Raw genomic sequence first — 26,926 nt, 5'->3', positions numbered from 1 at the left:
GGAGGCCGAGCGCCGCGCTGGGCGGGGCGGAGCGCGGACCTGGGCGCGCACCTCGCGGCGCTCCCCCGCGGCGGCCTCCGCTGCGTCCCCGGGGCCGCGCCCCCCCGGGTGCTGGGACCCGCGGGCGCTCGGGACTCGCCTGTGCGTCCGCCCGCTGGGTGAGAAGCGGAACCGCTGGGACCCCGGGGCTCGGAGCCGGGGGGGGGGGGGCGGGAGGGGTCGCCGGCGGGCCGGGGGGGAGGGGCCCGGGGCTGCAGCACCTGCGCACGCGGTTCCCGGGCAGCCGGGGCGAGCCAGCCAGGTCTGCGGGAGGCCGCCCGTCGGCAGGCATCCAGGTAAAGACACCCGCACGCTCAGACGGACGCGGAACACCCACTTCTCTGCTGCTTTTCCTTTAGGTTTTGCAGAGACTTAAGACTGTTGAGCCGGCGCGTCTGCGGCAGGTAAGGCCCCGGCGGTCCTGGCCCGGCGATGCGGGCGCGGGCGCGGGGTTTCCCTCCCGATGAGGGGATGCGCACGCCTCCCGGCTCAGAAGCGTTCCAAGTCCAGTCCCTGGGAAATTGAATTGGTTTGTGAATTTTTTTTTTTTTTTTTAAGAATTCAGCTTCAAAAGCAGCGTTCAGGGGATGCCTTTGGCTCAGAGCACGATCCTGGAGACCCTGGATCGAGTCCCGCGTCGGGCTCCCCGCAGGGAGCCTGCTTCTCCCTCTGTCTGTGTGTCTCTCGTGAATAAATAAATAAAAGCGTAAAAAAATAAAATAAATAAAAGCAGCGTTCAGAATGTGTTTTCACAAAACTCATCCATCCAACAGCTGGTGATTTCAGGAATTGCCTTGAGAATTTTGTGATTGAGACTGATCTGAATATAATTTTTTTTTAATCACGCTAGTTTTTGTGTGTCTATTTTATTTTTATTATTATTTAAAGATTTTATTTATTCGTTTTTAAGATTTTATTTACTCATTCATAGAGACACAGAGAGAGAGAGGCAGAGACACAGGCAGAGGGAGAAGCAGGCTCCATGTAGGGAGCCCGACATGGGACTCGATCCAGGGTCTCCAGGATCAAGCCCTGGGCTGCAGGCGGCGCTGAACCGCGGCACCACCGGGGCTGCCCTTATTTATTCGTTTATGATAGACACAGAGAGAGAGAGAGGCAGAGACACAGACAGAGGGAGAAGCAGGCTCCATGCTGGGAGCCCTACGCGGTACTCGATCCTGGGACTCCAGGATCACACCCGGGGCCAAAGGCAGGCGCCAAACCGCCGAGCCACCCAGGGATCCCCTATTTTATTATTTTTTAAGATTTTACTTACTCATGAAAGACACAGGGAGAGAGAGGCAGAGACACAGGCAGAGGGAGAAGCAGGCTCCGTGCAGGGAGCTCAACGTGGGACTCCATCCGGGGACCCCGGGGTCATGCCCTGGGCTGAAGGCGGTGCTAAACCGCTGAGCCACCCGGGCTGCCCTGTGTGTCTATTTTATGTTCCTTGTTTCATAATAGACTTCTTAGGTTCAGGGATTTATGAGTCCTCGCACTGAATGAGTAGTTTGAATTGTTGAGCTGTAAACATGACCCATACACAAAGATTTTCTTTCCCTTTTCTCATCTAACCCTTTGTATGTTAAAAATAGCTAGAGGGAAAAAAAGAAATCACACTCCTTACCAGTTACTTTGTTGTCATCCCGCTACTTCCTTTACTTTATAAAAGCGAGTCAGCCCCATGTACTCGTGGCTCATTTGTTCTTCAGATTATCAGTGGCCTATTTTAAATCCTAGTTAGTGTTCTCTGACCTAAACTAAACTTTTACAGTTTCTTCTTCCATACAATGAAACTGACTTGAGCTCTAGAAACGTCAGGGGTTTTCTTTAATGCTCTTCAAGGTAAAATAAAATTAGGGATAAATTTCCTACAGAAAAATCATATTGCAGGGCCTGAATAATGTTTAGACATATTTGCGTGTTTACACTAGCATAGTGTATACCACTGGAGACGGTCTTTAATTTAAAACACTATTTTGTAATCATTTGTGTTGTTATAGGTCACAGACATCTTATAAGGAAACCGGTGCCATTCTATTTTAGGGGCTAATCATAACTAAATGGCAAAGGTCCCTTTACCTGAATATGAGGGAGCCTTCTTGGTTCATTTTCATGTTGGTGAAATGAGTTTCCTCCCAAGGAATGGAAGCACAGAGTGGAGGGCAGGGGCTAAAAGGAGCCTGTGCCTATTTATGACTTTGGATTTCTCCACTAGGAAGAAGCGCCCAGACAAGGGATTGTTCTATGACTTCCTGAGAAATAGTGAAATGTCAGGTTCTTCACCATTTAAGATGCGATTAGTTCATTTGGACCTTAAAGGAGCTCCACCAAAGGTCTCCTACCTCTCTGAGGTAAGAGCCCCTTCCCCCTAAGATGGTCTTTCCTTGCTTGGGTTTGGTCCTCAAAGTTGTGAACAGTATTCTGTAGGATGGTGTGCTTAGAGCACAACCATGGGCTTCCAAGTCGGGGCACAGTGTTGGCAGTAGCATAGATTTTGAGTTTCCCCCAAATGCCTTCATAAAACAGCAATTAGGATAGCAAAAGGGGTGGGGAGAGGGGTGAACACAACAAAAGAAACCCACAGCCTGTTTGCTGTGGGCTCAATGGCATCTCCCAAAGAGGTAACGTTCAAATCCTAACCACCTGTGAATGTAACCTCAGTCTTTGCCGTTATAATCAACATAGGATGAGGCCATATTGGAGTAGGGTACCTCTAATACAATGAGTGACGTCCTTGTAAGAAGAGGGAAATTTAGACACAGGGGTTGCAGGGGGGCACCATGTGAAGACAGAGGCAGAGATTAGAGGGATGCATCTACAAGCCAAGGAATGCCGGGACTGCCAGTGACACCAGACACTTCCCTGGAGCCTTCAAAGACAGCACTGCCCAGCCCATACCTTGATTTTTTATTTCTGGAAGAGAATAAATTCTCGTTGTATTAAGCTGCCCAGTTTGTGATAATTTGTTACAACAGCCCTAGAAAACTAATACACTCTCGAGCAAAAGTAGATATGGGGTATCCCCATGTGTCTCAAATGCAAGTGGTACAGCTTACCACCCATGTGAGATTAATAACCAGGCAGGAGGTGATAGAGGAAAGAGAATGGAATTCTAACAGGGCCAAGACCAGAAGTACGAGGAAACAGCTCACAAGTACTTGTCCTCTGTCAAGAAAGGAACAGGGGAGGGCTTTCACTGGCTGCAATTTGAGACTGCAAAAAGACTCAGAGGAAAATGCTGGAGAGGCCTACGGCTCTCAGAAATACCATCCAGAAACTTCTAGAACGACAGAGCCCCACATTAAAAACACGGTATTGAGCGAATCCATGAGGAGCTGCACAGGAACAGTGAAAGTGAAGCAGGGGGGCACCTGGTGGCTCAGTCCGCGAAGCATCTGCCTTGGGCTTGGGTCATGATCCCAGGGTCCTGGGATCGAGCCCCACATCGGGCTTCCTGCTCAGATGGGAGTCTGCTTCTTCCTCCCTCTCTGCTGCTCCCTCTGTTTGTGCTCTTTCTCTCTTCCTCTCTAATAAATAAATAAAATCTTAAAAAAAAAAAAGTGAAGCAGAGAACAGGTTTTGAGAGGGGAGCAGGGATGCAGAGGAGACAGGCGGTGTCTGGCTGAAATAGATCAAGGCAGAAGAAGCAGAAGAACAGAAGTGAGCAGACACTGTGGAAAGCATACTATTGGGAAATAAATAAGGAAAAAGGCTGTCAAACGTGAAAAGATAAAAAGCATCTAACAAATTGAAAGTTATAGAAGATAAGCAAAGAAGGTCCAACTCACCTGCAGCTGGAGCCCTTGCCTCAGTCTTCTGCTGCTGGAGGCCCAACATCATCATTTCCTCTTTCCGCGGCTGGTGGGTGGTTCTGCTGGTTCACCCTGGGCTCCCTCCTGTGTTGGCTGTCCCCTGACAACTAGGAACAGTTGATGGTCCAAGAGGGCCTTACACATCCACCAGTTAGTGCTGGCTCTCCACTGGGCACCATGGTTCTGGTCCTGCACATGGGTTCCTGTTCTCTCGGAGGCCAGGCCAGCCTCTGTTAGCATGGTGGTCACAGGGCAGTGCTTTGAGGGCGTGGGAGCCAAAGCTGCAAGCCTTCCTGGGCCTAGTGTTAACTCTTGGAAAGCAAGTCCAGAGTCAGCCCAGATTCAAGGCTGGGAATAGATATTGCCTCCTGATGAGGAAGGCACAGATTGTAGCCATGTTTTCAGTTTGCAACAGTCCTAAAGAAGAACCAAGGCAGTGCTGTAGGACAAATGCCAGAAACTACAAAAACACTTTGTGTTTTTTATTCCAAATTTTAAGAATACATGGGTCTATTGAAAGAGCGTACCTAGAGCACCAGGAGTGGCTCCAGTGGTTGAGCACCTGACTCTTGGTTTCTGCTCAGATCATGATCTCAAGGGTTGTGGAATCAAGCTTGGAGTTGGTCTCTGAGCTCTGGGTGTGAGATTGCCTGAGACACTCTCTCTCTGCCCCTCCCCTGACTCACACACTCTCTCAAATAAACAAATCTTTTTTTTTTTTTAAAAGGGCATATCGTATACTTGGGATGATAGACACTAGGGCGTCATATGGTAGTTGTATCAGATTTTTAAAAAAATGAAAACTCTTGGGCACACAGGAAAGAGGTACAAGTTCCATATGAGGGAAGGATAATTAGATCAGCATCAGATATTTTGACAGCATTTTGTGACAGGAAGACAGGGAGTAACATTTAAGATATTCAAGGATTTTGTATCCAACAAAATTGACCTTTGCATATGAAGGCCCAGCATCATCAGGGCTGGAGTGACCAAGTAATCACTGAGAGGAAATTCTTCCGTGAGGGAGAGTTCCAGCCATCACACCCGAGGAGTGATGAACCTGGAAAGTCACCACCTTGCAGTTCCCGGTCAGTGCGCTGGGCAGTCATTCAGCAGTGGCTGAAACCATGAGGCAGAGGCTCTAGGTGTGGGTCAGCTGATGCCCCTGAGCATCACTGATCAGCCTGACATCACTCCGGTGGGGCAGCCAGACTTATGACTTCTAGAACTGTCTGTGAAGTATTCTTGCCAAAAGAATAACACCTGGATGTAATCAGGCCTTCACGTCTAACCATCGGCACCCATGAGAATAGGAAATAGGCAAACACGCTACAGGACATCTTGGGAATATCATCCGTCAAATCCAAAGTTTGTAACATCATACAAAATAAGTGACTTGGTCTCTTCAACAAACTCAAAGAAGTAGAAGGAACTATTAAAAATCAGAGAACCTTAAGAGATCCATTCAAACAATGCAGTGTATTGACCTTGTCTGGACTAGTTTCAAGCAAGCCATATGTGACAAGATTTTAGACACAGGAAAATTAATTAGAGCATGGATGACATTAACAAATTATTTGGTTAGATGAGATAATGGTGGTGTGGGGTGTGCTTTTGTAAAAAGATCTTCATCAGGGATGTATATTGAAGTATTTACAGGTGAACAGTTGTGTGGGATTTGCTTAGAAATACTCCAGTCATAAAAGTGGAAGTTAGGTGAAATGATGTTGAGCCTCAACGACAGATGCAGGGGGCTCAGTGCATCACCCCCCATGTGTGTGTGCACGTGCACGCTCCTGCGGATTTACAGCGAGGACCTTATTCCCAGCCCTGTCACCCATGCTGGGCTGGGGTATGTGTTGGGGACACCTGGGCTGCCCGGCCCCACAGCTCCCCACCACCCATGACATGACGGATCGCCACTAACCCCAACGGCCAGAGTGCCATACAGGCCATGATGGTCAGAGGGCCACGGGAGGCTGCGATGGACACCAGAAGCTGGACACCAGAAGCAAAAATACTGAGGAAATGGGGAAATGCCGAGACCTTGATGTCACGTTATCCGCGTGCTTGACCTGCACGAGCTCCTCCTTTCCAGCTTGTCTGCCTCTTTTTGTAATTTGCAGTCGACTGCTCGTGATGAATTGTCTGCAGCTGAGCATTAGCCCCAGGCTCTTTTCTTCTTTCCATCCAGCTTCTTCAGAACGTCCCCATGCTCGCAGGAGAGGAAACTTCGACAGACACATCAACAGGAGTGCTAAAGTCTTGTTGGACCTGCAGTGCCCCTTGTCCAGGGCAGGGTGGGTCTTTCAGATACCTGCAGGAGGCCCCTCCGATGGCTCCTAGAATGTGCTCTTTTCCACCCCAGCCTTGGTGTCAGACTAGAAGAAAATCTCAATTCTTTGTATGGTAGACGTAAACTCGTCTTGGACACGCTTGATAGGAATTCATATCCTCTGAAATAGAGATAGAGGAGGAAGTGGACAGCCCGTCCCCGCACACCCGCAGCCTCTCCCTGCCTCCCGGCTGAACCCCAAGGCTGAGCCACAGCTCTGCTGCGCAGGTGTAGGCCTCTCCTGTGCCAAGCGAACAGGTTGCAGCGGCAGAGGGTTTGATTTGGTGTAGCACGCAGTGCGCATTCCAGGGTAAACATTTGCAGGAGAAATGTGAGCATCAGCCACGACCCATGTCCACAGGCAGGAAGACAGTCCACACGTGGCACCTCTGTCACCTTCCTTCAGATAGTCGCTTCCTCATAGCATCCCTGTTCCCCCAGGTCTTTCCTCTGTTCCATGCCCTTGGCGCCAACGGGCTCCTCCTCGAGTACGAAGACATGTTTCCCTACGAGGGCCACCTCAGGCTGCTGAGAGCCAAGCACGCGTACAGGTACTCCCAGCCACGGAGACAGCGGATGTGCGGGGCCACCCGGAGGCGTGGGCAGGGCAGGCAAGGGTTTGGCAGTGATGGGCAGCCCTCTTCTGGCTTTTAAATCCTTGTCTTAGTTACAGAAATAAAATACGCTTACTGGAGAGAATTTGGAAGCATTTAGGGGGAGGGAGAAGGATGGGGGCAGGGGTGAGGCTGAGGGGAAGCGGATGCTGCTCTTTAAGGCCACAGCTGGGACCTTATCAGGATAGCAGAGGTTAAAAGAGGGGGTGTCAGAATTAATAAAAGCAGATACAGCGGCCATGGGTGCGCCCTGCTTGGCTTTAGGGTTGTGGCGTCCATGTAAGTCAGTGACAGCCTCAAAGGAGAATGGGCAAAAGACATTGGGCTGATCCCCGCCCCCAGAGCAAGAATGGCCGATAAGCGTATGGTAGCAATAAAGTGAATTAAGTGAAATGCCGTTTTGGCTATCAAATTGGTGAAGATTTTTTTTTTCTTTAATTCATAGAGACACAGAGAGGCAGAGACACAGGCAGAGGGAGAAGCAGGCTCCATGCAGGGAGCCTGACGCGGGACCCGATCCCAGGTCTTCAGGATCACACCCCGGGCTGCAGGTGGCACTAAACCGCTGTGTCGGGATCTCTGGGTGGCGCAGCGGTTTGGCGCCTGCCTTTGGCCCAGGGTGTGATCCTGGAGACCCGGGATTGAATCCCACGTCGGGCTCCCGGTGCATGGAGCCTGCTTCTCCCTCAGCCTGTGTCTCTGCCTCTCTCTTTCTCTCTGTGTGACTATCATAAATAAATAAAAATTTAAAAAAATAAAATAAAATAAACCGCTGTGCTACCGGGGCTGCCCAAATTGGTGAAGATTTTTAAAAGGTTCTAATGCTCTGGGTTCACAAGGGTGAGAAAAGATACGTCCGGCTGGTGGGCCGCTCTGGAGGGAGGTTCGGTCTATGTCAGAACTCCGCGGGGTGTACGTGCTCCGTGTGTTTGTCCAGAGTGTTAACGCTGCAGTGAGGTTGCTGGAAGTTTGCGTTCTTTTCATGCTGCTCTGTTTTTCTTCTTATGATGAACACTTTTTGGTTGTTTGTTTTTTAAGTGGAAACAAGTGCTAGGGTACCTGTGAAGCTTGAAAAAGGTCTATTTGAAGTCCATATGTTCATAGAACTGGTTATGAGATGGTTCAAACACAGACACTGTAACTCACTTTCTTGCAATAAATCCATGTATGACAGCAGGTGCCAGAGTGGGCAGCCAGCCTTTCCCAGGTGCCGTCTGTGCCCCCCGGAGCATTCCCGCCTTCAGGTGCACTCATGGAGCTCACTAACCCCCACGGGGATGAGCCCCCTCACTGCAACCTCAAAGATCTTTTAAATTTTCTCTATGAAAGGGGTCATGAGCTTCTCTTTAAAGGGCAGGCAGGGATGTCTGGGTGGCTCAGCAGTTGAGCGTCTGCCTTTGGCCCAGGGCATGATCCTGGGGTCCCTGGATCGAGTCCCACATCAGGCTCTCTGCATGGAGCCTGCTTCTCCCTCTGTCTGTGTCTCTGCCTCTTTCTCTCTCTCTGTGTCTCTCATGAATAAATAAATAAAATCTTTTTAAAAAAATAAAGGGGCAGGCAGTAGTTTCAGTTCTGCAGCCACCTGGTCTCTGTTACTGAAATCTGTGGGGCATGAGCAGCCAGCCATGAATGGAAATGTCAGTGAGTGGCCACAGCTGAGTGCCAGTGAAACTACTTGTGGGCATGGAAATATGAATTTCATGTAATTTTCACGTCATGAAGTATTTTTCTTTTTATTTTTCTCAACCATATTAAACTTGAAAATCAATTCTTGGGTCATGGGCTGTATGCAAACAAGCAGATGAATTTGTCCTTGAGCCATCTGCCAACCCCCTTTCTACAATATGATTCCTTGTATGGCCCAGTTTCTTGTAAAATGGCTTCAGCTTCTTACAGAGTTTGGTAAGAATAGCTGCTAAAAAGCAAACCATTACTTGAGGACATAATAGAGCATCATTTCCCCAAATTCTAGGGTGGGAGCCCTCTCTGAAACCTTGAGTATCTTTCGAGCTTTAGGAAATACCGACCATACTAGTTTCCCCAGGAGAGCCCACCTGGAACCTGACAAGGGAGGGGGAACATGAACAGAAGTGCGAGTATGAACAGGGTCTGGGATATGAACAGGAGCTGGAGTATGAATAGGAGCTGCTGTGAACCAGAGCCTGAGTGTCAACAGGAGTTGCTGTGAACCAGAGCTGGAGGGTGAACAGGAGGTGGTGTGAACAAGAACTGGAGGGTCAAGAGGTGCTGGTGTGAATAAGAGCTGAGAGTCAAGAGGAGCTGGTGTGAAGAAGAGCTGGAGTGTCAACAGGTGCTGGTGTGAATAAGAGCAGGAGGGTCAGGAGGAGCTGGTGTGAACAAGAGTTGGAGGGTAAATAGGAGCTGGTATGAACAAGAACTGGAGGGTCAAGAGGAACTGGTGTGAACAAGAGGTAGAGGGTCAAGAGGAGCTGGTATGAATGAGCTGGAGGGTCAAGAGGAGCTAGTGTGAACGAGCTGGAGGGTCAAGAGGAGCTGGTGTGCACAAGAGCTGGAGGGTCAAGAGGAGCTGGTGTGCACAAGAGCTGGAGGGTCAAGAGGAGCTGGTGTGAACAAGAGCTGGAGGGTCAAGAGGAGCTGGTATGAATGAGCTGGAGGGTCAAGAGGAATTGGTGTGAACAAAAGCTAGAGGGTCAAGAGGAGCTGGTATGAATGAGCTGGAGGGTCAAGAGGAATTGGTGTGAACAAAAGCTAGAGGGTCAAGAGGAGCTGGTATGAATGAGTTGGTGTGAACAAAAGCTAGAGGGTCAAGAGGAGCTAGTGTGAATGAGCTGGAGGGTCAAGAGGAGCTGGTGTGAACAAGAGCTGGAGGGTCAAGAGGAGCTGGTGTGAACAAGAGGTAGAGGGTCAAGAGGAGCTGGTGTGAACAAGTGCTGGAGGGTCAAGAGGAGATGGTGTGAATAAGGACTGGAAGGTGAACAGGTGCTAGTGTGAACAAGAGCTGGAGTGGGAACAGAAGCTGGTGTGAATGGGCTGGTGTGAACAGGGGCTGGAGTGTCGATAGCTAGTGTGAATAAGAGCTGGAGTTTCTACAGGGGCTGGCGTGCCAACAGGAGCTGGTGTGCTGACAGGAGCTGCTGTGAACCTCTGGGTGGTCTTTGTCTCCTAGCCCCCCTGAAATTAAAGAGATCCTACATCTGGCTACACTGAATGAGCTAGAGGTCATTCCGTTGGTGCAGACGTTTGGACACATGGAGGTAAGTGGGAGGAACCCCAGTTCCGTGGTGCCCAGGTGTGGGCTCGGGGGCACACAGGCAGTGGCCGGCCACAGACAAGGAGCAGTTCTTTCCTAGAAGCCCCTGCCCTGCAAACTCTAGGGCCGAGCAACCTCTGTCCACAGAATGCAGGAGACGGGCCAGTGGGGATGCACGATTCCCATGGAGCCCCGAGAGTCCATTTGTTCTCCTTTTTAACTTGTATTCATCGCTTAATACTGAAAATATCTCCCCAAGTTCCTGTGTGATCTTCAGAAATATGTTCACATCTGCATCAAAAGATGGGAAACAGATTTGACACAACATTGATTTAATGGCTATAGGTTCCGTGTTTTTCTGTAGTGGGGACGCCTGCTGGGCCTGTGGGCGCCCCCCCCCCCCGACCCCGGCCAGCTTCAGAGGGGCTGCGTTCTCCTCCAGTCACACGCAAGTCCCCCCTGCTACGCGCCCATGTCTCCCACGCTCAGGCCTCGGCCTTTCCTGGCCCACGTTGCCTGCTGTGCTCTCTGGGCTCCTCACTTCCACTGCCACGGCCCACAGTCCACAGAGCATCCCCCAGGGCCCCTCTGTCCCCCGAGTCACTAAACATAGCGACAGGTTCTGGTCGGGCATCCTTGACCACAGGCTGTTCGCAGCCACAGCCGCATCCGCTCCCTCCCGAAGCCGCCCCTGCAGGCCCAGGTCTGGCTGTGCTGCTCCGCTAGCAGGTGCATCCCGCTACACGAGGCGGCATCCCCGCGGCTCCTCCCCGGGGCCCCTCGCCTCACGCTCCCTCTTGTGCACACCAGCTCCACACCACACACGTCCGCTCCCGCTTCCCTCCCCGTCCTCATGACCCCCAACCCTGGCCCCGCTGCCGCGCTCTGGCACCCCCCGCACCCCTGCACTTGGGCCATCGTGAGGTCCTGCCACTTCTGCTGCTGTGTCTCTCGAGTTGGCGCCTGCCATCCCTCTGGCTCCAGCCTCGTGTGAACCACCGCCTGACCTGGGGGAGGTCCCCCAACGGTGCCGCTCTGCCCCTTGCCCCGCTGTCCTGCAGCGCCCCCCCCCCCACTCCTGCTCCTTGAGGGGCCTGACTGCTCTCAGGGTGGTGTGTTTCCTGGGGCCGCAGCAGCAAAGGATGTCAGCCAGTGACTTGGAACTACAGACACATGCTCTCGTGGTTCTGGGGGCTCAGTCCACGTCCCCGGCCCTGTGTAGCTGTGATGGCCTCTGTGTTGGCCTGGCTTCCTCAGGCCACCCCTCTGTCTTCGCAGCTGGTGGTCAGCCAGGGTCTGGGCCACAGGCTGGGGGCACTGGGAGGTCAGCCGTGCCCCGTCCGCCCCGGCTGGGCGTGTGTGGCCCCCAGTCAGCTGGGCTGTGAGGAGAGTGTGTGTCACCTCTGGGGCTCTCGTTTTTACGGTCACCCATCACATTTCCAGCTGGTGGCAGCTCCATCCGAATGTGAGTGAGCCTGGCTTTTCCTTTTTCACCCGGCCCGGGTAGACCTGACGGGAAGGAAAGGGCCGAGAGCCAGCAACAGGCTCAGCCCGGCCAGCAGCCCTCTGGGTGACCTGGAGCAGCGCCCTCTGGGGTGACCCCGTGGGAGCCAGAACCAGCCCCTGCGGCGGACGTGTCTCCCGGCGCCCCTCATGTCCCCTTCTGTCTCTGCAGTTTGTGCTGAAGCACGAGGCTCTCGCTCACCTCCGAGAAGTGGCACTTTTCCCTAACACCCTGAACCCGCATGAGGCCGAGTCCCTGGCGCTGGTGGGAGCCATGATCAGCCAGGTCATGGAGCTGCACCCGGGTGCCCGGTGGCTCCATGTCGGCTGCGACGAGGTGGGTCCTGCGATGCTTCTTCACCCCTGAGCCTGGCCTGCCGGGTGTTGCTCCCCTGCTGCAGCGGCCCCTCCCTCACTCGGCCCCTCGCCCCACCGAGGAGCTGCCCCCAGTGTGGGCGCCCGCGCTGGCTGCCCTGTGACCTGGTGCGGGTGCAGCCTGCAGCACAGGGGTGGAGGGCTGGCGCCCCAAGGGCCGTCCGCACCCCAGCAGTGCAGGCCGGGCTGTGCGTGTACCTGCTTGCTGGCTGGGGCACCTCAGCCTTCTGCCCTCGGGCTGCTGCGAACCTCCGGAGGACCCCAGGAGTAGAGTCGGGACTCGGTGCAGAAGGAGGGCCCCTTCAGCGGCCCCTCCCCATGGGCAGCTGGCACCGGTGTCCCTGCGCAGGGTCAAACCCGCCCTGGGCTCCCCTCAGGTCTACTACCTCGGGGAGGGCGAGGCCTCGAGACGGTGGCTGCAGCAGGAGCACAACACCAAAGCCAGACTGTGCCTGTCCCACATGAAGGCGGTGGCCTGCCACGTGCTGGCCCGGCACCCGGCCACCAGGCCCCTGGTGTGGGACGACATGCTGCGGGCCATCCCCGAGGACCAGCTCGCAGGTGGGCAGGCGCGTCCCCGCCTCTGGTGGCAGGAGTGAGGAGCCAGCAGGCCCCCTCCCTGAAGCTCACTCCGGGCAGCCTCCTTAGAGCCCCTCTAAACATTCTTCGACAAAATGCCGCTCCCCCAGAAGCCCTGCCGGGGTCTCACCGGAGTGCAGGGTGGTAGGTCTGACCGGACAGTAGCCATGGGGCCCTCATGGGCCCCGCAGGAGGGGACGGGGCAGTGTCCGGTGCTGCTGCCGCCTCAGCCCCACAGGACCCTGAGGCAGCCCTGCTGGGCCGTGGCGAAAGCTCACGCTGGCTGCCGGGCCAGGAATGCAGCAGCCCCTTGGGGCCTCCCCCGGGCCACCCCCTGCCCGGGGCCCTGGGGTGGGACAGAGACACACCCGTGGTCCACACTCCGCCCCGGCCCAGGGTCTGCAAGGCTGGGTGTCCTCAAGGCAGCCCCGGCCCACGTGTGGCCCGTTGGGTTCTCACAAGGTTGGTTAGACTTAAACCCAGGCCGTGGTGTGTTCCCGCTGTACCTGTCCCGGCGCCCCCGCCGCGGCACGCAGACCAGCGTGTCCCCCTTGCAGGAAGCTCTGGGACCCTGGCCCGGGGGCTCACCTGTCACAGAACCCAGTCTGGTCATTTCCGGAGCTGGCCGATTGCAGGGCCGCAGCATTTACCAGCCTGTGCCTAGGGCCAGCCGCCCCAGACAAGGCCGCAGGACAGGGCGCAGGGGTGTGTCCGGCGGCCTCGCTCACAGCGCTCTCCGCCCCCAGCATCGGGGGTCCCACAGCTGGTGGAGCCCGTGCTCTGGGACTACGGGGCCGACCTGGACGTCCACGGCAAAGGTCAGTACCCTGGCCACGGCCCCCAACACCCTGCAGCCCTGACTGACCCTTGGTGCATCGGGATCCTGCCACCTACCTTGCTTCCCCGCAGGCCCCTCCCCGGGCGAGCCCGGGCAGCCCAGGAGCACCCCAGGCACGTGTCCTATCCCGGGTCACTCACCAGATGGCCTGTTCTGTCCAGATTTCCTAACAAGCAGCTGGACTAGGGGCCACCTGCACACAGCAGGGGTCCCTTCTCTCACTGAGATTTAGTCTGTCGGGGACTACACCTGACGGCTGGGGGTCTCCCGGGTTCTGGGCAAGCGCAGCGTCCACACTTGACGGCCGCAGCTCCTGGGGCCCCAGGCGGTCACACCACGCACGTTCTCGCCTAGCTCTTCTCATGGAAAAGTACCGGAAGTGTGGTTTTCTCCGGCTGTGGGCTGCCAGCGCCTTCAAGGGGGCCACGGGGGCGAGCCAGGCCCTGACCCCCATCGAGCACCACCTCAGGAACAACGTGCAGTGGCTGCGGGTGGCGGCCAGGGGGCCAGCGGACATGCTGCAGGGCATCGTCCTGACCGGCTGGCAGAGGTGAGGCCACACGGGCCCCAGGGAGGCACTCGGGCCGACCACCCAGGTCGCAGCCGCTCTGCTTGTCCCGTCCGGTCTGGGCCTCACGCTTCTTCGGAGGGGACTGGTGCTCCTAGGAGGGAGGGGCCTGGGTACCCCCAGACTCTGCAGAGGGGGCGTGCACGGCCACAAGCACACTGGCCCTCCCGGCCCCAGGCGCCTCTGCACGCCGGCGGCCCGGCCTCCAGAGCCATGTGTAGGGCGGCCTTGAGGACGGAGTTTAGCTCTTCAGGGATTTCACACCGTTTGAAAAGCGAAGCTGCCAGTGAAGCTGCGCTCCCGGCCGGGTCAGGGCAGAGGCGGGCAGCCGGAGGCCCCGGGCCCTGCCCGTCCTCGGGTCCCCCGAGGCGAGATCCAGGAGGAACGGGGGGAGGGTTTCAGGGGGTCGAGTGCACAGACTGAGCCCCGGCACGGCCTCTGGGTGGGGGACATTTCCGGAGGCAGTGGCCAGCCGTGCAGGGGCCCCTAGAGGCCGCGGGCAGCGGAGGCCATGGAGCACCCGCCGGGCGGGCGTGGGCGCCGGGCTGAGCCGCCTCTCCGTGGCCTCAGGTACGACCACTTCTCGGTGCTGTGTGAGCTGCTGCCCGTGGGGATCCCGTCCCTGGCCGTCTGTCTGCAGTCGCTCCTACACGGTAAGGTCCCCACTTCGCGGCGGCAGGAGCGTGGGACGCGCAGAGCCGAGCCCCGACGCCCAGCTGTGTCTTCCTCACTCAGCCACCCGCCTGCCCGGTGCCCCCAGGCCGTGAGCCCCCAAGGTGGCCGTGCCTGTGCCGTGTAACTGCTGGGTGCCCAGTGCCACCAAGCCCCCCACGTGCACGTGAACCGAGGGCACCCACAGCAGGACTGCCTGCTGCGTGTGGGGTGAGAGGCACCGAGGGAAGCGGGGCATGGGCTCCATAGCACGTTGAGGCCCCACGTGGAGGGTGGGCCTGAGCCTCCCCTCTGGTGCTTCTGAAGTGTCAGCTGTGACGCGTTTAGAAGAGGGTGCGGGGACACGCTAGGGGCTGGCCTCCACTGCCCGTCCCCTGTGGTGGGCACCGCCGCCACGGAGCCCTCCTCCTGCTGTGGAGATGGGCTGGTAGGGCCTCCTGACCTCCGTCCACACTGGTACCTGCAGGCCTCGCTGGTTCATTTCAGTTGTTCTGGAACATTCCACCGGTGAGGAACCACATGTGCCAGGTGGTGCATATGGGCTGGTGGTCTCCCTGGTGGTGGTTCTGCTCTATCTTCCCATGTCTCACATGGTGAGCCGCTTCCTGTGTTCAGTGAGGAGCCCCGCACCCAGCTGTCCCCGAGGTCTCCTTGGGGCTGGCCTGTGCACGCTGGCCTCCTTGGTCACCTTGCCGGCCACCCAGGCCCACGCGTGGCGCAGGCTCCCTGCCTCTCTCCTCCAGGGGCCCCTCTGACCACCTCCGTCTGTGCTCGTTGCAGGAGGTTTTGCCGAAGATGTTAAAGCAAGAGTGGAGAACTTCCTCGGGATTTCAAACCTAGAAACGACTGATTTTACAGGGTAAGCGCCCGCCCCCCGGCCCTGCCTCTCCCCCCACGCTCGGACCCCCACCTCAGCACGGCGGCTCTCCATGCAGCGAGGGCGCCGGCTCCTTCCCCGGCAGCGACATCCTGGCCCTCGTCACGCACGTCAGCCTCCACCTGCGCAGCTCCGTGGACGCGCTGCTGGAGAGGGACAGGTGAGGGGCAGGGGTGCAGGGCAGGGGTGCAGGGCCGGGGTGGGGGTGGCCCGCCCTACACAAACACTCACTGGGTTTTAAAATTTCTATCAGATTTTTTAGTCTTTTCAAAGGTATTACTTTAACGACCCCCCCCCCCCAGGCGGGCTGGGCTGCTGGCTGCAGTGGGCCCACCTGTGTGGCTCTGCCCCCAGGTACGTGACCGGCTGGTTTGGCCCCTACCACCGCCGGCGGAAGCTCATCCACCCCGTCATGGTCCAGCACATCCAGCCCCCAGCGCTCAGGTTAGCCACCCCCCTGCCAGTAGCCACCCCCGGGCCCGGGCCCCCCCAGGGCTGCACGTCCTTTGGCTACTGCTTTAAACCAAGACAAGCTCTCTAGGATCACAGCCATGAATGCTTAGATGAGCCAACTTCCTGCCTCAGCTGTGCCGTGGGCGTCAGAGAAGCTAGGGCATCCCTAGCCCCAAAGGGTGAGGGTCAGTGAGTGCCTGGACGGGGTCCAGGGCTCATCGGGGCCAGCCGGCCCTGCCTCGTGCTGTCCCGGCCCACCGCGCTGAGCTGAGGCCAACATGGTGTCCCCACGGGGCGGAGGACACTGTCAGACGTTGACAGGTTCACGCGGAAAGAAAAACCCTGCAGGTCAGCTGCGAAGAGCATTCGTTTCAGATGTTGAAACAGGACACTTGCTCGGACCCGCCCTGTGCGGTGGGCACCAGTAGCCCCGTTCCGTGTGTGGGGTCGTTCAGGGTGTGTAGCGCACAGGCTGTGGCTGCCGCCCCGGGGTGCCAGCAGGCGGCTCACTGCTCCTGTGCTGCTCAGCCTCCTGGCCAGGTGGAGCACCGTGGTGCAGGAGCTGGAGGCCGCCCTGCGGCGCGTCTTCTACCCGGACGCCGTGGAGGAGTGGCTGGAGGAGAACGTGCGGCCCAGCCTGCAGCGGCTGCAGGCCTTGCTGCAGGACCTGAGGGAGGCAGCCAACGCCAGCCCCAGCGCCAGCCCGCAGGCAGGTCAGGACCCCTGAGGGCCGGGCCCTGCATCCGGCTGATGCCCGCCCCCGCCGCACCCACGGGGCAGACGGTTAGCGCCTGGAAGGCAAGTGGAAAACATGCAAGGAAGACACGCAGAGGCCTGCTTCCTGATTGTGTGTAGAGCTTGTTGGGTTAAAATAAAGAGCAGGACCCGGAACTCGTGCTGGTGGGAGTCAGACCTGGCGACGACCTGAGGTCCAGCCAGCGGCTCAGGCCCACAGTGGGGCCTTCCTCACCCGGGGGGGCCCAACAGTCCCTCCTTGCCTTGGGGCAGCTTCGTCAGGATGATCACGCCAGAAACCATTTACAGCATTTCATACTTTATTTTAGAAAAAAGCTTTTGAATTTTACCACTTTAAAACCTGACTTTGGTATGTGTAAGTGACCGCGCCCCCAAACTAGGGCTGTCGGGGACCTCCACCAAGAAGGGGGCAGGTCTACTCCTCAGGCCGTGCTCCCTGCTCTGCAGCGCCTGCTCAGAGGGTCCTCGTGGCACCAGGTCCCGCCTGGGTTCCTATGGGAGCCACCCTGGCCCGGGTCGTGCACAGGCTTCTGCCACCTGCAAAAGCCCAGCTGCGGTCCCAGTGGACAAGGGCTCCCTGTGGGCTGCGGAGGCCCTGGGAGCGGCTGCCACGCAGCCAGGTGGGGCCCACAGCTCCTGGGCCAGCACCTCAGTAACCAGAGAAGGGCTGCAGCAGGTGGGGTGGGGCACACGCCTGTGTGGGCAGCCCCCTGGCATCCCTGGGCCTGACCCAGCTGCTGGCCCTGCTGTCACTGGGACCGAACTGCTGGGGGGTGCCGGGGCTGGCCAACCCCCCTCCCCACCCCAGGGAGCCTGGGCACTGCTTCCTTTTCAGAGACCTGATCCCCAGTGGGGTGCACGTGCCCTCACAACCTGCCCACGCTGGCGAGGCTGGGGCTGGCCATCCAACGCTCTCCCTGCACAGCTCAGAGCCTGCAGACAAAGTCCAAAATCCAGCCTGTGGTTTTGCTCAGAAGGCAGAAGCAAGCAGCAGGAACGGCAGAGGGTCCCACCCTGGGACTGCCAGGGACACAGCCAGGGCTGGAGGAAGACCTGCTGGTGGCCCATCGGGCCCACTTGGGCACCACCAAAACCGCAGGCAGGGCCTCAGGGGCGTTAGCTCTGGGTCCCCAGGCCATCAGCCTCACTGTCGCTGCTCTGAGACAGCTCCGCAGGACTCTCCAGACGGTGCAGTTCCAGGAAGGTGGCAATGAGCTTGGCGATGGCTTCCACGTCACTGGGCCGGCCGACACCGGGAGAAAGGGCAGGTTACCGGGGCACAGGTGCCCGCTACCCAAGGGGAGGCAGAAAGTCCACCCCAGTCTCCTGCTGGACCACCCGCCTCCAGCACCCCTAGGCTCCCCTCCCACATGGTGCCTTCTGCTCTGGTCCCCACCCCCAGCTGACCCAGCCCAGCCTGTCCTCATGGAGACCTCTCCTGTCCCCGTAGGGACTCCCAACATTCCCCCAGCGGCAGGGGCAGGCCTTGTCCCTCCACACACCCTCCCTGTGCCCAGCTCTGCAGTGCCCTGTGGGGGCCACCTGACGGCGGGGGATATGGGTGGCCAACTGTGGCAGCAGTCACCTGCCCAGAGCTTACCTGCGGTGGCCCATGACAGCACTCTGGGTGAGCGGGTGGGAGAAGCCTGTCGCGAACCGCAGCACCACCACATAGCCCTTCCCGAAATACCGGACTTTCTCCTCCTCCACGTTCACATCCCGGATGTCATTCAGCAGGACCACCACTGCGGGAGGGGGGGGGTCAGTGGTTCCCTGCCCTTCCCGCCTGTGCCCTGGCGCACCTGCCGTTCCCACCTGTGCCCTGACGCAGCCACCCTGCAGAGGATGGCAGCACAGGTTAGTGACCGCAGCGTAGGCTTGCGGTGAGCGCCCGCGGGGTGAGGAGGAGCACGGCACCCGCTGTCCCCTTGGAAAGCCGGCCCTGCTCTGCCCGTGTTTCTGCTTCATCCTCCCCAATCGCTGAGAAAGGCCTTCCTGGTGCCTAAGGGCCGAGCACTGAGCTAGAGTAGAGACTGCCTGCCAGTGTCGGCACCCGGGGTCACCAAGCGGCCAGCTCAGACCCTCCCCACCTCTAGGCCTCTGGCCTGGTCTCTGCAGTCGCACTCCCCACCCTCCATCTAGCCTGGTCTAAGCAGCTCCTGCCCCGGGTCCCGTCCTCCACATGCCTCACCTTGGTCGTGGCCAGCTCTGAAAAAAGTCAGCAGCTTCCGATACAGGCTAAAGGTCTTCAGTACAACCTTCCCCGTGCTCTTGTTGAAGATGGCTTCCTGGGAAAGCAGCCAGAAGGGGGATCACCCGGCTGCCAGCCTCTCTGTGTGCAAGCCAGCCACACGTGAAACTTCCAGAAGGGGCCCCGGACTCACCGGAGCAGACACTCCGGAAGTCACCCAACTGCCCCCCAACCCTGATGGCCTAGTGCTGCTCTGCCAGAGCCGGACACCTACAGCCCTCTTGGGCTCCCACGTGTCGGGAGCACGGGGCCAGGGGGCGTGGAGACAAAGAGGGGCATCAGAGCAGGTGCTCTCCCCAAGCTGTGGTCACCAAACGGGAGTCGGGGCCAGAGAGCAACCGTGGGTCCTGTGGTTCCTCAGGAAGGGCCCACCAAGGAGACGGCCCCTCACCCAGGGCACCCTCGATCTGCTCCGTGCTACGGCAACACCACGGAGCAGGGAATTCGGTGGGAGCAATCGCAAAGAGCGTCTAGGAGAAATACAGCTTCGGGGGATCCCTCAGCCCGGGGGCTGAGTCCTACTAACCAGAAACCTCGAAGCTGAAGTTTGAGGACAGGAGGTGTGTGAGGCCTCCGAGCCTCTCCCCCTGCAGTGATTCCCACAGCGCCCCCACCCTCGCCTGCGCTGGCCTTACCTCCCAGTCCTCCAGGTTCTGCACGGCCACGAACAGGCAGCCCGTGACGTAGAAGAGCTTCCAGCCCAGACTATCTGCAGAGCAAACAGCAGGCAGCGGGTGAGGGGCAGCAGCAGCGGGCGGAGGCCTGCGTGCCATGGGCCCCCTCGCCAGCCAATACCGGGCAGGGGTGGCACCTGGGGCCAGCAGACCTGGCCCAGGGTGGCCGCCCGGCACTGCTGGCCCTGCCTGTCACTTGGAACCATATGTGAAATGTCCGGCCAGCTCTGTGCCCTCCACTCTCCCTGCAGCATCTGCTGGAGACACGGTGTGACGGTGGAGGAAGGCACCTGCAGGGGCAGCTACAAGCGTGGCTTAGCTTGCAACAGCCTTAGGCAAATACAAGAGCACCTTTTAAGAAAGTTTCATCACCCGGGAAAGTGCTCCAGATACGAGAAGGGAAGAGCACAGGTGGCACGGGACAGGCTATTGGGAAGGACGCACCAGCGCTCAGGCTGGGGCAGCACCTGCACAGGCGCCTGTGGCCCCAAAGGCTGGGGCTCAGTGGGCACCAGTAATGGCGAATTCTCTCTTTTCTCTATTTCTCAGACTAAGTGACGGGGTGGGTGGGAGGGGAGCGGGGAGGGAGGCAGGGGGATGCACCTCACCTCCACTGTAGTATGCAGCAGCCAGGCCAATGGACAAGATTCCTGCGAAGAGAAAAGAAAGCAGGTGCTACTATCGGGCCACCAGCGGCCTAGGGCCCCCTCACCTGGAGCCACAGGCCCAGAGGTGCAGGGAGAGCAGGCCTTCCGGGTGCCAGGGATGCCTGGAGGTGGGGAGCAGGGGAACCAGAGACCATGGCTCAGGAAGGAGGGCAAGAGGCAGGAGGCACGCTCGGGAGCATGGCAAATGCCCTTCTGCGTTCCGGGAATCTGTTCCTCTACCCGGGGCTCCAGGGCTGACCAGCGAACCAGAGGGAGGAGCCGGACAGCAGGGGTTTACTCCGCCAGCGCAGCATGTGCGCAAGGACCACGTGTGGCACATGAAGCGCTACAGGCAGGTGGCCACGAGCAGGGTGTCGGGAACGACGGACCAGAGGCAGGCTGCTGAAGGCAGGGCCACACCACTCCTCACACCAGGCCCACCAACGGCCTGCAGCTGCCCCCGCGTGCTGGACGCCCGGAGGGACAGTGAGGGAGCGAACTGGGGCCTTCGCCCAGCCTGACACCCGCACCCGGGCGTTGGGAGGCAAGGAAAAGGAGAACACCAGGACCTCGGGAGAACAGGCACAACCTTAAGGTGAAGGTGGAAAAAGGACAATCGCACTCCGTGCGGTAAAAACTGGAAAGATACAAGATAATTGCTGTACTTGGGGGCAACAAGACAAGTTTGTTTCTGTTATTTTATTTTATTTTTTTTAAAGATTTATTGATTTATTTATCATAGACAGAGAGAGAGGCAGAGACAGAACAGAGAAGAGGGAGAAGCAGGCTCCATGCCGGGAGCCCGACGTGGGACTCGATCCCCGGACTCCAGGATCGCGCCCTGGGCTAAAGGCAGGCGCCAAACCGCTGCGCCACCGGGGATCCCTGTTTCCGTTGTTTTTAAAGTTAGGTTTTTAGCTTGGGGGAAATAGGGAAATCCTTACCAACAAGCAAAGACCAGGACCTGATGCCCGGAGCCCTCTTCAGATGGAGGCAGGAGCTGCTGCGGGACTCCACCTGCATGTACATCCCGGGCCTGGGCGGGCAGCGCTCCGACGCAGACGGGCTGGGGAAGGGCGAGGGCAGACGGCGGCTGGGGTCCGAACGCCCGCCCGGGGGGAGCCGGCCCGGGGGCTCCGGGAACCCGCGGCCCCAGCAGCACCGAGCCTCGCCCCGGCGCAGCCTCCCGGAGCGCGCGGCCCCCGCCAAGAAAGGGAACTGCGAGCGGCCTCGGGCGGCGGGGGCGGGGGGGTGGGGGGACGGGGGAGGGGCGGGATCGGCGGGGGACCGACGGGGGAGGGGCCGGGGCCGGGGGCGGGGGCGGGTGCTGCCGGCCCGCGGACCCGGGCTGGCACCCAGCAGTCGGGGCTCCGGGCTCTCCGCGCACGCACCGAGGGTGGGTTCCGTGGCGCGGCCCGGGGCTGCCCGAACGGCGGCGGGCGCGGGGGTCAGCGGCTCCCCACAGCCAGGGCCCCCGCGCCCGGCGATCCCGCCACCACGCGCCGCCCGCAGCCCGCCCGCAGCCCGCCCGCAGCCCCGACGGCGGCCCGACCCCCGCGCCTACCGAGCACACGACCCCGCGGGGGCTGAGCCGGGACCTCGCGCGCGCAGCGGGCCGCTCACTTCCGGGGTTGGGGGCGGGGCGGCCGACTTCCGGGCGAGGCGGGCCCGACTTCCGGGGCGGGGCCTCTTGCAGCAGCGCCCGCGGCGCGGGAGGCGCGGGGAGGCGCGGGAGGCGCGGGGCGGGGGGGGGGGGGCTGGCGCCTCGGGCCGCCCGAGCGGAGGCCGCGGGGGTGACGCCCCAGGAAGCCTGGAAAGGTAAACTGGGCCTCAGAAGTCTCCCTTAAAACGTTGATCAGGGGATCCCGGTGGCGCAGCGGTTTAGCACCTGCCTTTGGCCCAGGGCGTGATCCTGGAGACCCGGGATCGAGTCCTGCGTCGGGCTCCCGGTGCATGGAGCCTGCTTCTCCCTCTGCCTGTGTCTCTCTCTCTCTCTCTCTCTCTATCATAAATAAATAAATAAATATTTAAAAAAAATAAAATAAGAATAAAACGTTGATCAAAGCACCCGGTGGCCCAGTCGGTGGAGCGTGTGCTCAGGTCCCGACCGCGGGGTCCGCGCCTCCCCACCCAGCCCCTCTTGCTCTCAAATGAAATCTTCAAAAAAAAAAAAAAAAATCGATGCAAACAGAAAGCGAAGATAAGCTAACAGTACACGTGAACCAGCTCTGGCAAAAATGCTAAAGCTTCAGTAACATGGAAGGAGCGTGAATGGCTTGTTCACGCCCTGACAAGCCCTAAAAACTGAGCCCCGCTGCGGTGACTGCCGCGCTCCGAGGCTCCCGGAACCGGGCCCGGCTCTCGCGGGCTGGCCTGTCCCCAAAGGATCGCCGTGGGAAAGGCAGTTTCCTCCGGGAAAACCTTGCGATGGCCACGTAGGAGGCCCACCTGCTCCCTCGGCCAAACGCCACCTTCTCTTACTGCCGCAGGTGAGGACCCGAGCAGGACCCCATCACCTGGCCGCGGTCAGGAGCCCCCACCCACCACCTCAGCGGGATGTTGGAAGAACAGGGGAGCTTCTCCTTTGTCCCTTTCCTATTCTCAACATGTTTTACAGCCTTTGTAAGATTAGTGCAACACGTAGCCCCTTACAGAGAAACGTGTGTGCACGGGTGCGCGGAACCCCAGGAGGTTTACCAACACAGGCACGCGACCTGACCTGACCCATCTGCTTCAGTTTCTCCCTGCCGGTGGCTCCCTAACCTGGGCAGGCATCTGAATCACCTGGCAGGCTTGTGGAAGCACAGATGGCTGGCACCTGTTCCCAGGTGGGAGGGGGCTGCTGAGTCAGCTAATCCGCTGGTCCAGGACCCACACTTTGAGACCATCTACTCCAGTTGCAGCAGAGCTGGGCTGTGCCTGAGCACAATGGGCTCCCTGACCCCTCAGCTCACACTCCGTCTCCTCCAGAAAGACTCCCCTTCCCTATCTTGAAGGTGCATTTGAATTGTTAGTACCTCCTTTAGGTCCTTCCTGCTTGCTGCAGTTGGAAGGGATCTTATTCCTCAGGATTTAGGTAGAACTGAGAGGAGACCCAGGAAATTCTACTTTGTTACAATTACTTGCATTCTTTTTTTAAAGATTTTATTTATGTATTCATAGACAGAGAGAGAGAGAGAGAGAGAGAGAGAGAGAGGCAGAGACACAGGCAGAGGAGGAGCAGGCTCCATGCAGGGAGCTCGACATGGGACTCAATCCCGGGTCTCCAGGATCACACCCCGGGCTGCAAGCGGCGCTAAACTGCTAACCCGCCAGGGTTGCCCAATTTTTTCTTTTCTACGAGATTATAAGCTATTTAAAAATGAAGCCTGTACTGGACTCTTAACAAATGTTAAACGTGTGAACAAGTGACAATTTGGTTAAAATCGTGAATATTGGCAATATCAAGACTGGAAGGGATCCCTGGGTGGCGCAGCGGTTTGGTGCCTGCCTTTGGCCTAGGGCGCGATCCTGGAGACCCGGGATCGAATCCCACGTCGGGCTCCCGGTGCATGGAGCCTGCTTCTCCCTCTGCCTGTGTCTCTGCCTCTCTCTCTATCTCTCTGTGACTATCATAAATAAATAAAAATTAAAAAAAAAAAAGACTGGAAATACAATATCCATAAATAGGGGACTGAATGAATAAAATTGTAAATCGTGCCAATTATCAACACATTATATCTCAGCTCTAAATTCACACCTCTGTGCCTGATCCATGAAAATGGATTTGAGTCTTCTATTTTTTTGTGTGCTCTCTGGCATGATACTAACCATTGTCTGTTAACTGTGAAAAAAACCTTTCCCCAGCACCCTGTAGGGAGGATTTCCAGCATGTCCCACCAGTGCAGCATCTGACAGGTTCTCTGCCTGCCAGCGAGCCAAAAGTGGGTCTAGATCCAACAGTCTAGATCTCAACTCTGTGGACAGAGTGGGCTCCTCGCAGTCATAGCCCTGGATGAGATGATTGTGGCTACTCTTTGTTTCTTACTATTCTTGCAATCTTTATAATCTCATTTCTTTTGTAAAGATGTTATTTATTTTAGAGAGAGCAAGAGAGAGCACGAGCACTGTGGAGGTACAGGGGGAAGGAGAAGCAGGCTCCCCACTGAGCAGGGAGCCTGATATGGGACTTGATCCCATGACCTTGGGATTATGACCTGAGCCAAAGGCAGACACTTAACAGCTGAGGCACCCAGGTGACCCTATAAACTCATTTCTCCTTACTGCCCAATCCCTTACTCCAATCCCTAGTTATTGCTAATAATTCTTTATATTAAACTCTGTTCAAATTAGTGTGCTTTTTCTCTCTTGATTGGACCCTGTCAAATACATATATCCACACAGAGGGTGTTATGCAACTATGAAAAAGGAAGGAGGAATATCTCTGTATGTTGCTATAGCACGCTCTCCAGCACGTACTGTTGAAAGATAAAAGCAAGATGAAGAAATGTCCGTAAGGCACTATCATTTAAGAAGAGGAGCATACAAGGGTGCCTGGGTGGCTTAGTTGGTGAAGCGTCTGCCTGCAGCTCAGGTCATGATCCGAGGGTCCTGGGATTGAGTCCTGCATCAGGCTCCCTGCTCAGTGGGGAGTCTGCTTCTGCCTCTGCTGCTCCCCCTGCTTGTGCTGTCAAATGAATAAATAAAATGTTTAAAAAAAAAAAGTTTAGAGGATGCAAATATATATTGAAACATAATATGTAAAACGTGGTATTTTTATTCTGGATAGACTTAGTTAACATTGTTAGTCTGAGACTTTTTATGTGGGTGATATAAGACCATGCAAATGAGTACGTTAAGTAGGTAGTACTGGGAACCAGGAATTTCGAACAGGAGTAATGGATGAGAGGTCAATGAGGCCAATTAATTAGAACCCTGTATTCCTGGATTTGACTTAGAAGGACCAGTGTGAGTTCACAGTAATTTCACTTTAAAAAAATACATCTTTCTGGGGATCCCTGGGTGGCGCAGCGGTTTGGCGCCTGCCTTTGGCCCAGGGTGTGATCCTGGAGACCCGGGATCGAATCCCACGTCGGGCTCCCGGTACATGGAGCCTGCTTCTCCCTCTGCCTGTGTCTCTGCCTCTCCCTCTCTCTCTATCATAAACAAATATAAAAAAAATACATCTTTCTTTATGCTGTCCACTGAAAAGTCCCAGAAACAACAATCAATGCAGTAGCAAGGAGCAATTTTATATCCATTCTCTGGTTTTAAAATACCAATTCCTACTAAAGAAACCAAGCTTTTTGGAGAAAAGATTGATTTCAAGTCTAAAGCAGGAAATGTAGAAGCAAATTTATCAAAAAGCAAAGTGACTGTTAGCATCTAGCATCTTCTCAAAAAAATTTGGAGCCTAGCTGAAGAGATTTTCTATGCAAAAAAAGAAAAAATGTGAGCATCAATAATTCAAATGAACTGAAAATCTCCAAGCGTTTAAATCCATATATATATATTTTTAAGTAGGCTTCATGCCCAGTGTGGAGCCCAACACAGGGCTCGAACTCACAACCCTGGATCAAGACCTGAGCTGAGATACTCAACTGACTGAGCCACCCAGGTGCCCCCAAAATCCGTAATGCATAGATATATTTTTAAGTTTTTTTTCTTTTAGATTTTATTTATTTACTGAGACGCAGAGAGAGGCAGAGCCACAAGCAGAGGGAGAACTAGGCTCCCTGCAGGGAGCCTGATGTGGGACTCTGATCCCTGGATCTGGGATCATGCTCCAAGCGGAAAGCAGATGCTCAACTGAGCCACTCAGCCGTCCCTATTTTTAAGTTCTTTGTTCACTTTCTGAGGATGCTGAGAAAGGAACTTGGATTTTTTGGGCCAGTTTATGCATTCATCTTGCCTTTCTTTATAAAACGTACAGCAGAGTAACCAAATAGCAAATGAGAGAAATTTCTCATTATGTATTCCTGCTAGTAAATTTTTTTAAAATGGTAGGATTAAAGCATTGCTATCATGAATGAACGGACATATGCAGTTTTATCAATGGGCGCTAATTAGTATCACAGAAAGGAGTTAGTGTAACCTCCTGATGGAATTACACATCTATGGAACAGTCTTGACAAAAAATTTACTATTCAAACAAGGCATGAGAACATTTTTTTTAAGATTTTATTTATTTATTTATGAGAGACAGAGGCAGAGACACAGGCTGAGGGAGAAGCAGGCTCCCTGCAGGGAACCTGATGTGGGACTTGATCCCAGGACCCCGGGGTCACGCCCTGAGCTGAAGGCAGACGCTCCACCTCTGAGCCACCCAGGCATCGTTTTACTCTACTGGAAATTCAGAGGGCAAGAGTTTACTAAGGACTCCACAAGGATGCATCAGCAATTCTTGGAAGGCCTACAGCCACACCACCTGATTGCTTGATGATGTGCAACGACAGAGAGTGATGCGGATGCCTTCAGACTAGGAACTCTGTGGTGTCTTTGCAACTTCTAAGTGAGCCTCAAATTACTTTAGAACAAAAAACAATCTTTTAAAAGAGACATAAACACACAAAGCAATGAACATATTGGACCTTATACAGGTCCTGATTTAATTTTTTTAAAAGAGGTTCAATTTAGGGAAACCTGGGCACTATGTATTTGATGAAATTAAATAATAAGTCATTGTAATTTGTTTTCACACATGGTCATGGTATTGTGGT

The 26,926-nt window shown here is 56.4% G+C and overlaps 2 protein-coding genes across 4 annotated transcripts; one reads left to right on the top strand and one right to left on the bottom strand.

Moving 5' to 3' along the window:
• The first annotated feature begins 21 nt into the window (after positions 1-21).
• Positions 22-16,995, top strand: HEXD (hexosaminidase D). Of its 3 annotated transcripts, none has more exons than XM_072745409.1 (14): positions 22-158; positions 399-568; positions 2,258-2,393; positions 6,631-6,740; positions 9,952-10,039; positions 11,711-11,875; positions 12,291-12,474; positions 13,239-13,310; positions 13,685-13,880; positions 14,469-14,551; positions 15,351-15,429; positions 15,506-15,607; positions 15,802-15,891; positions 16,429-16,995. In XM_072745409.1, exons 3-14 carry the CDS (start codon positions 2,310-2,312, stop codon positions 16,625-16,627), a joined length of 1,452 nt encoding a protein of 483 aa, XP_072601510.1. In that variant the 5' UTR covers positions 22-158; positions 399-568; positions 2,258-2,309; the 3' UTR covers positions 16,628-16,995. The 3 variants fall into 3 exon arrangements, with proteins under 3 accessions (XP_072601510.1, XP_072601508.1, XP_072601502.1); XM_072745407.1 differs by having other exon boundaries at positions 28-158; positions 399-443; positions 2,262-2,393; XM_072745401.1 differs by having other exon boundaries at positions 28-158; positions 399-443.
• CYBC1 (cytochrome b-245 chaperone 1) lies at positions 16,938-21,895 on the bottom strand. The gene is made up of 7 exons (XM_072745429.1): positions 21,793-21,895; positions 21,173-21,294; positions 20,190-20,231; positions 19,543-19,616; positions 18,848-18,944; positions 18,257-18,401; positions 16,938-17,893 (listed from the first exon to the last, which is right to left on the bottom strand). The coding sequence occupies exons 2-7, from the start codon at positions 21,255-21,257 to the stop codon at positions 17,773-17,775; spliced, it is 564 nt and encodes a 187-aa protein (XP_072601530.1). The 5' UTR covers positions 21,258-21,294; positions 21,793-21,895; the 3' UTR covers positions 16,938-17,772.
• Positions 21,896-26,926: the final 5,031 nt, after the last annotated feature.

Source organism: Vulpes vulpes, chromosome 2 (assembly GCF_048418805.1).
Source record: "Vulpes vulpes isolate BD-2025 chromosome 2, VulVul3, whole genome shotgun sequence".
NCBI lineage: Eukaryota > Metazoa > Chordata > Mammalia > Carnivora > Canidae > Vulpes > Vulpes vulpes.
Note: the sequence above shows the minus strand (reverse complement) of the source record. Positions and strands in the feature narration are given on the sequence as shown.

Excerpts from the sequence above, each read along its gene's own strand:
- HEXD (XM_072745409.1), top strand. The coding sequence starts at position 2,310 with ATGTCAGGTTCTTCACCATTTAAGATGCGATTAGTTCATTTGGACCTT. Across the intron at positions 11,876-12,290 it reads TCCATGTCGGCTGCGACGAG|GTCTACTACCTCGGGGAGGG; the intron begins GTGGGTCCTGCG and ends GGCTCCCCTCAG. Across the intron at positions 13,311-13,684 it reads CCTGGACGTCCACGGCAAAG|CTCTTCTCATGGAAAAGTAC; the intron begins GTCAGTACCCTG and ends GTTCTCGCCTAG.
- CYBC1 (XM_072745429.1), bottom strand. The coding sequence starts at position 21,257 with ATGTACATGCAGGTGGAGTCCCGCAGCAGCTCCTGCCTCCATCTGAAG. Across the intron at positions 18,402-18,847 it reads CAGAGCTGGCCACGACCAAG|TGGTGGTCCTGCTGAATGAC; the intron begins GTGAGGCATGTG and ends CCCCTCCCGCAG. Across the intron at positions 17,894-18,256 it reads GCTGTCATGGGCCACCGCAG|TGACGTGGAAGCCATCGCCA; the intron begins GTAAGCTCTGGG and ends CGGCCGGCCCAG.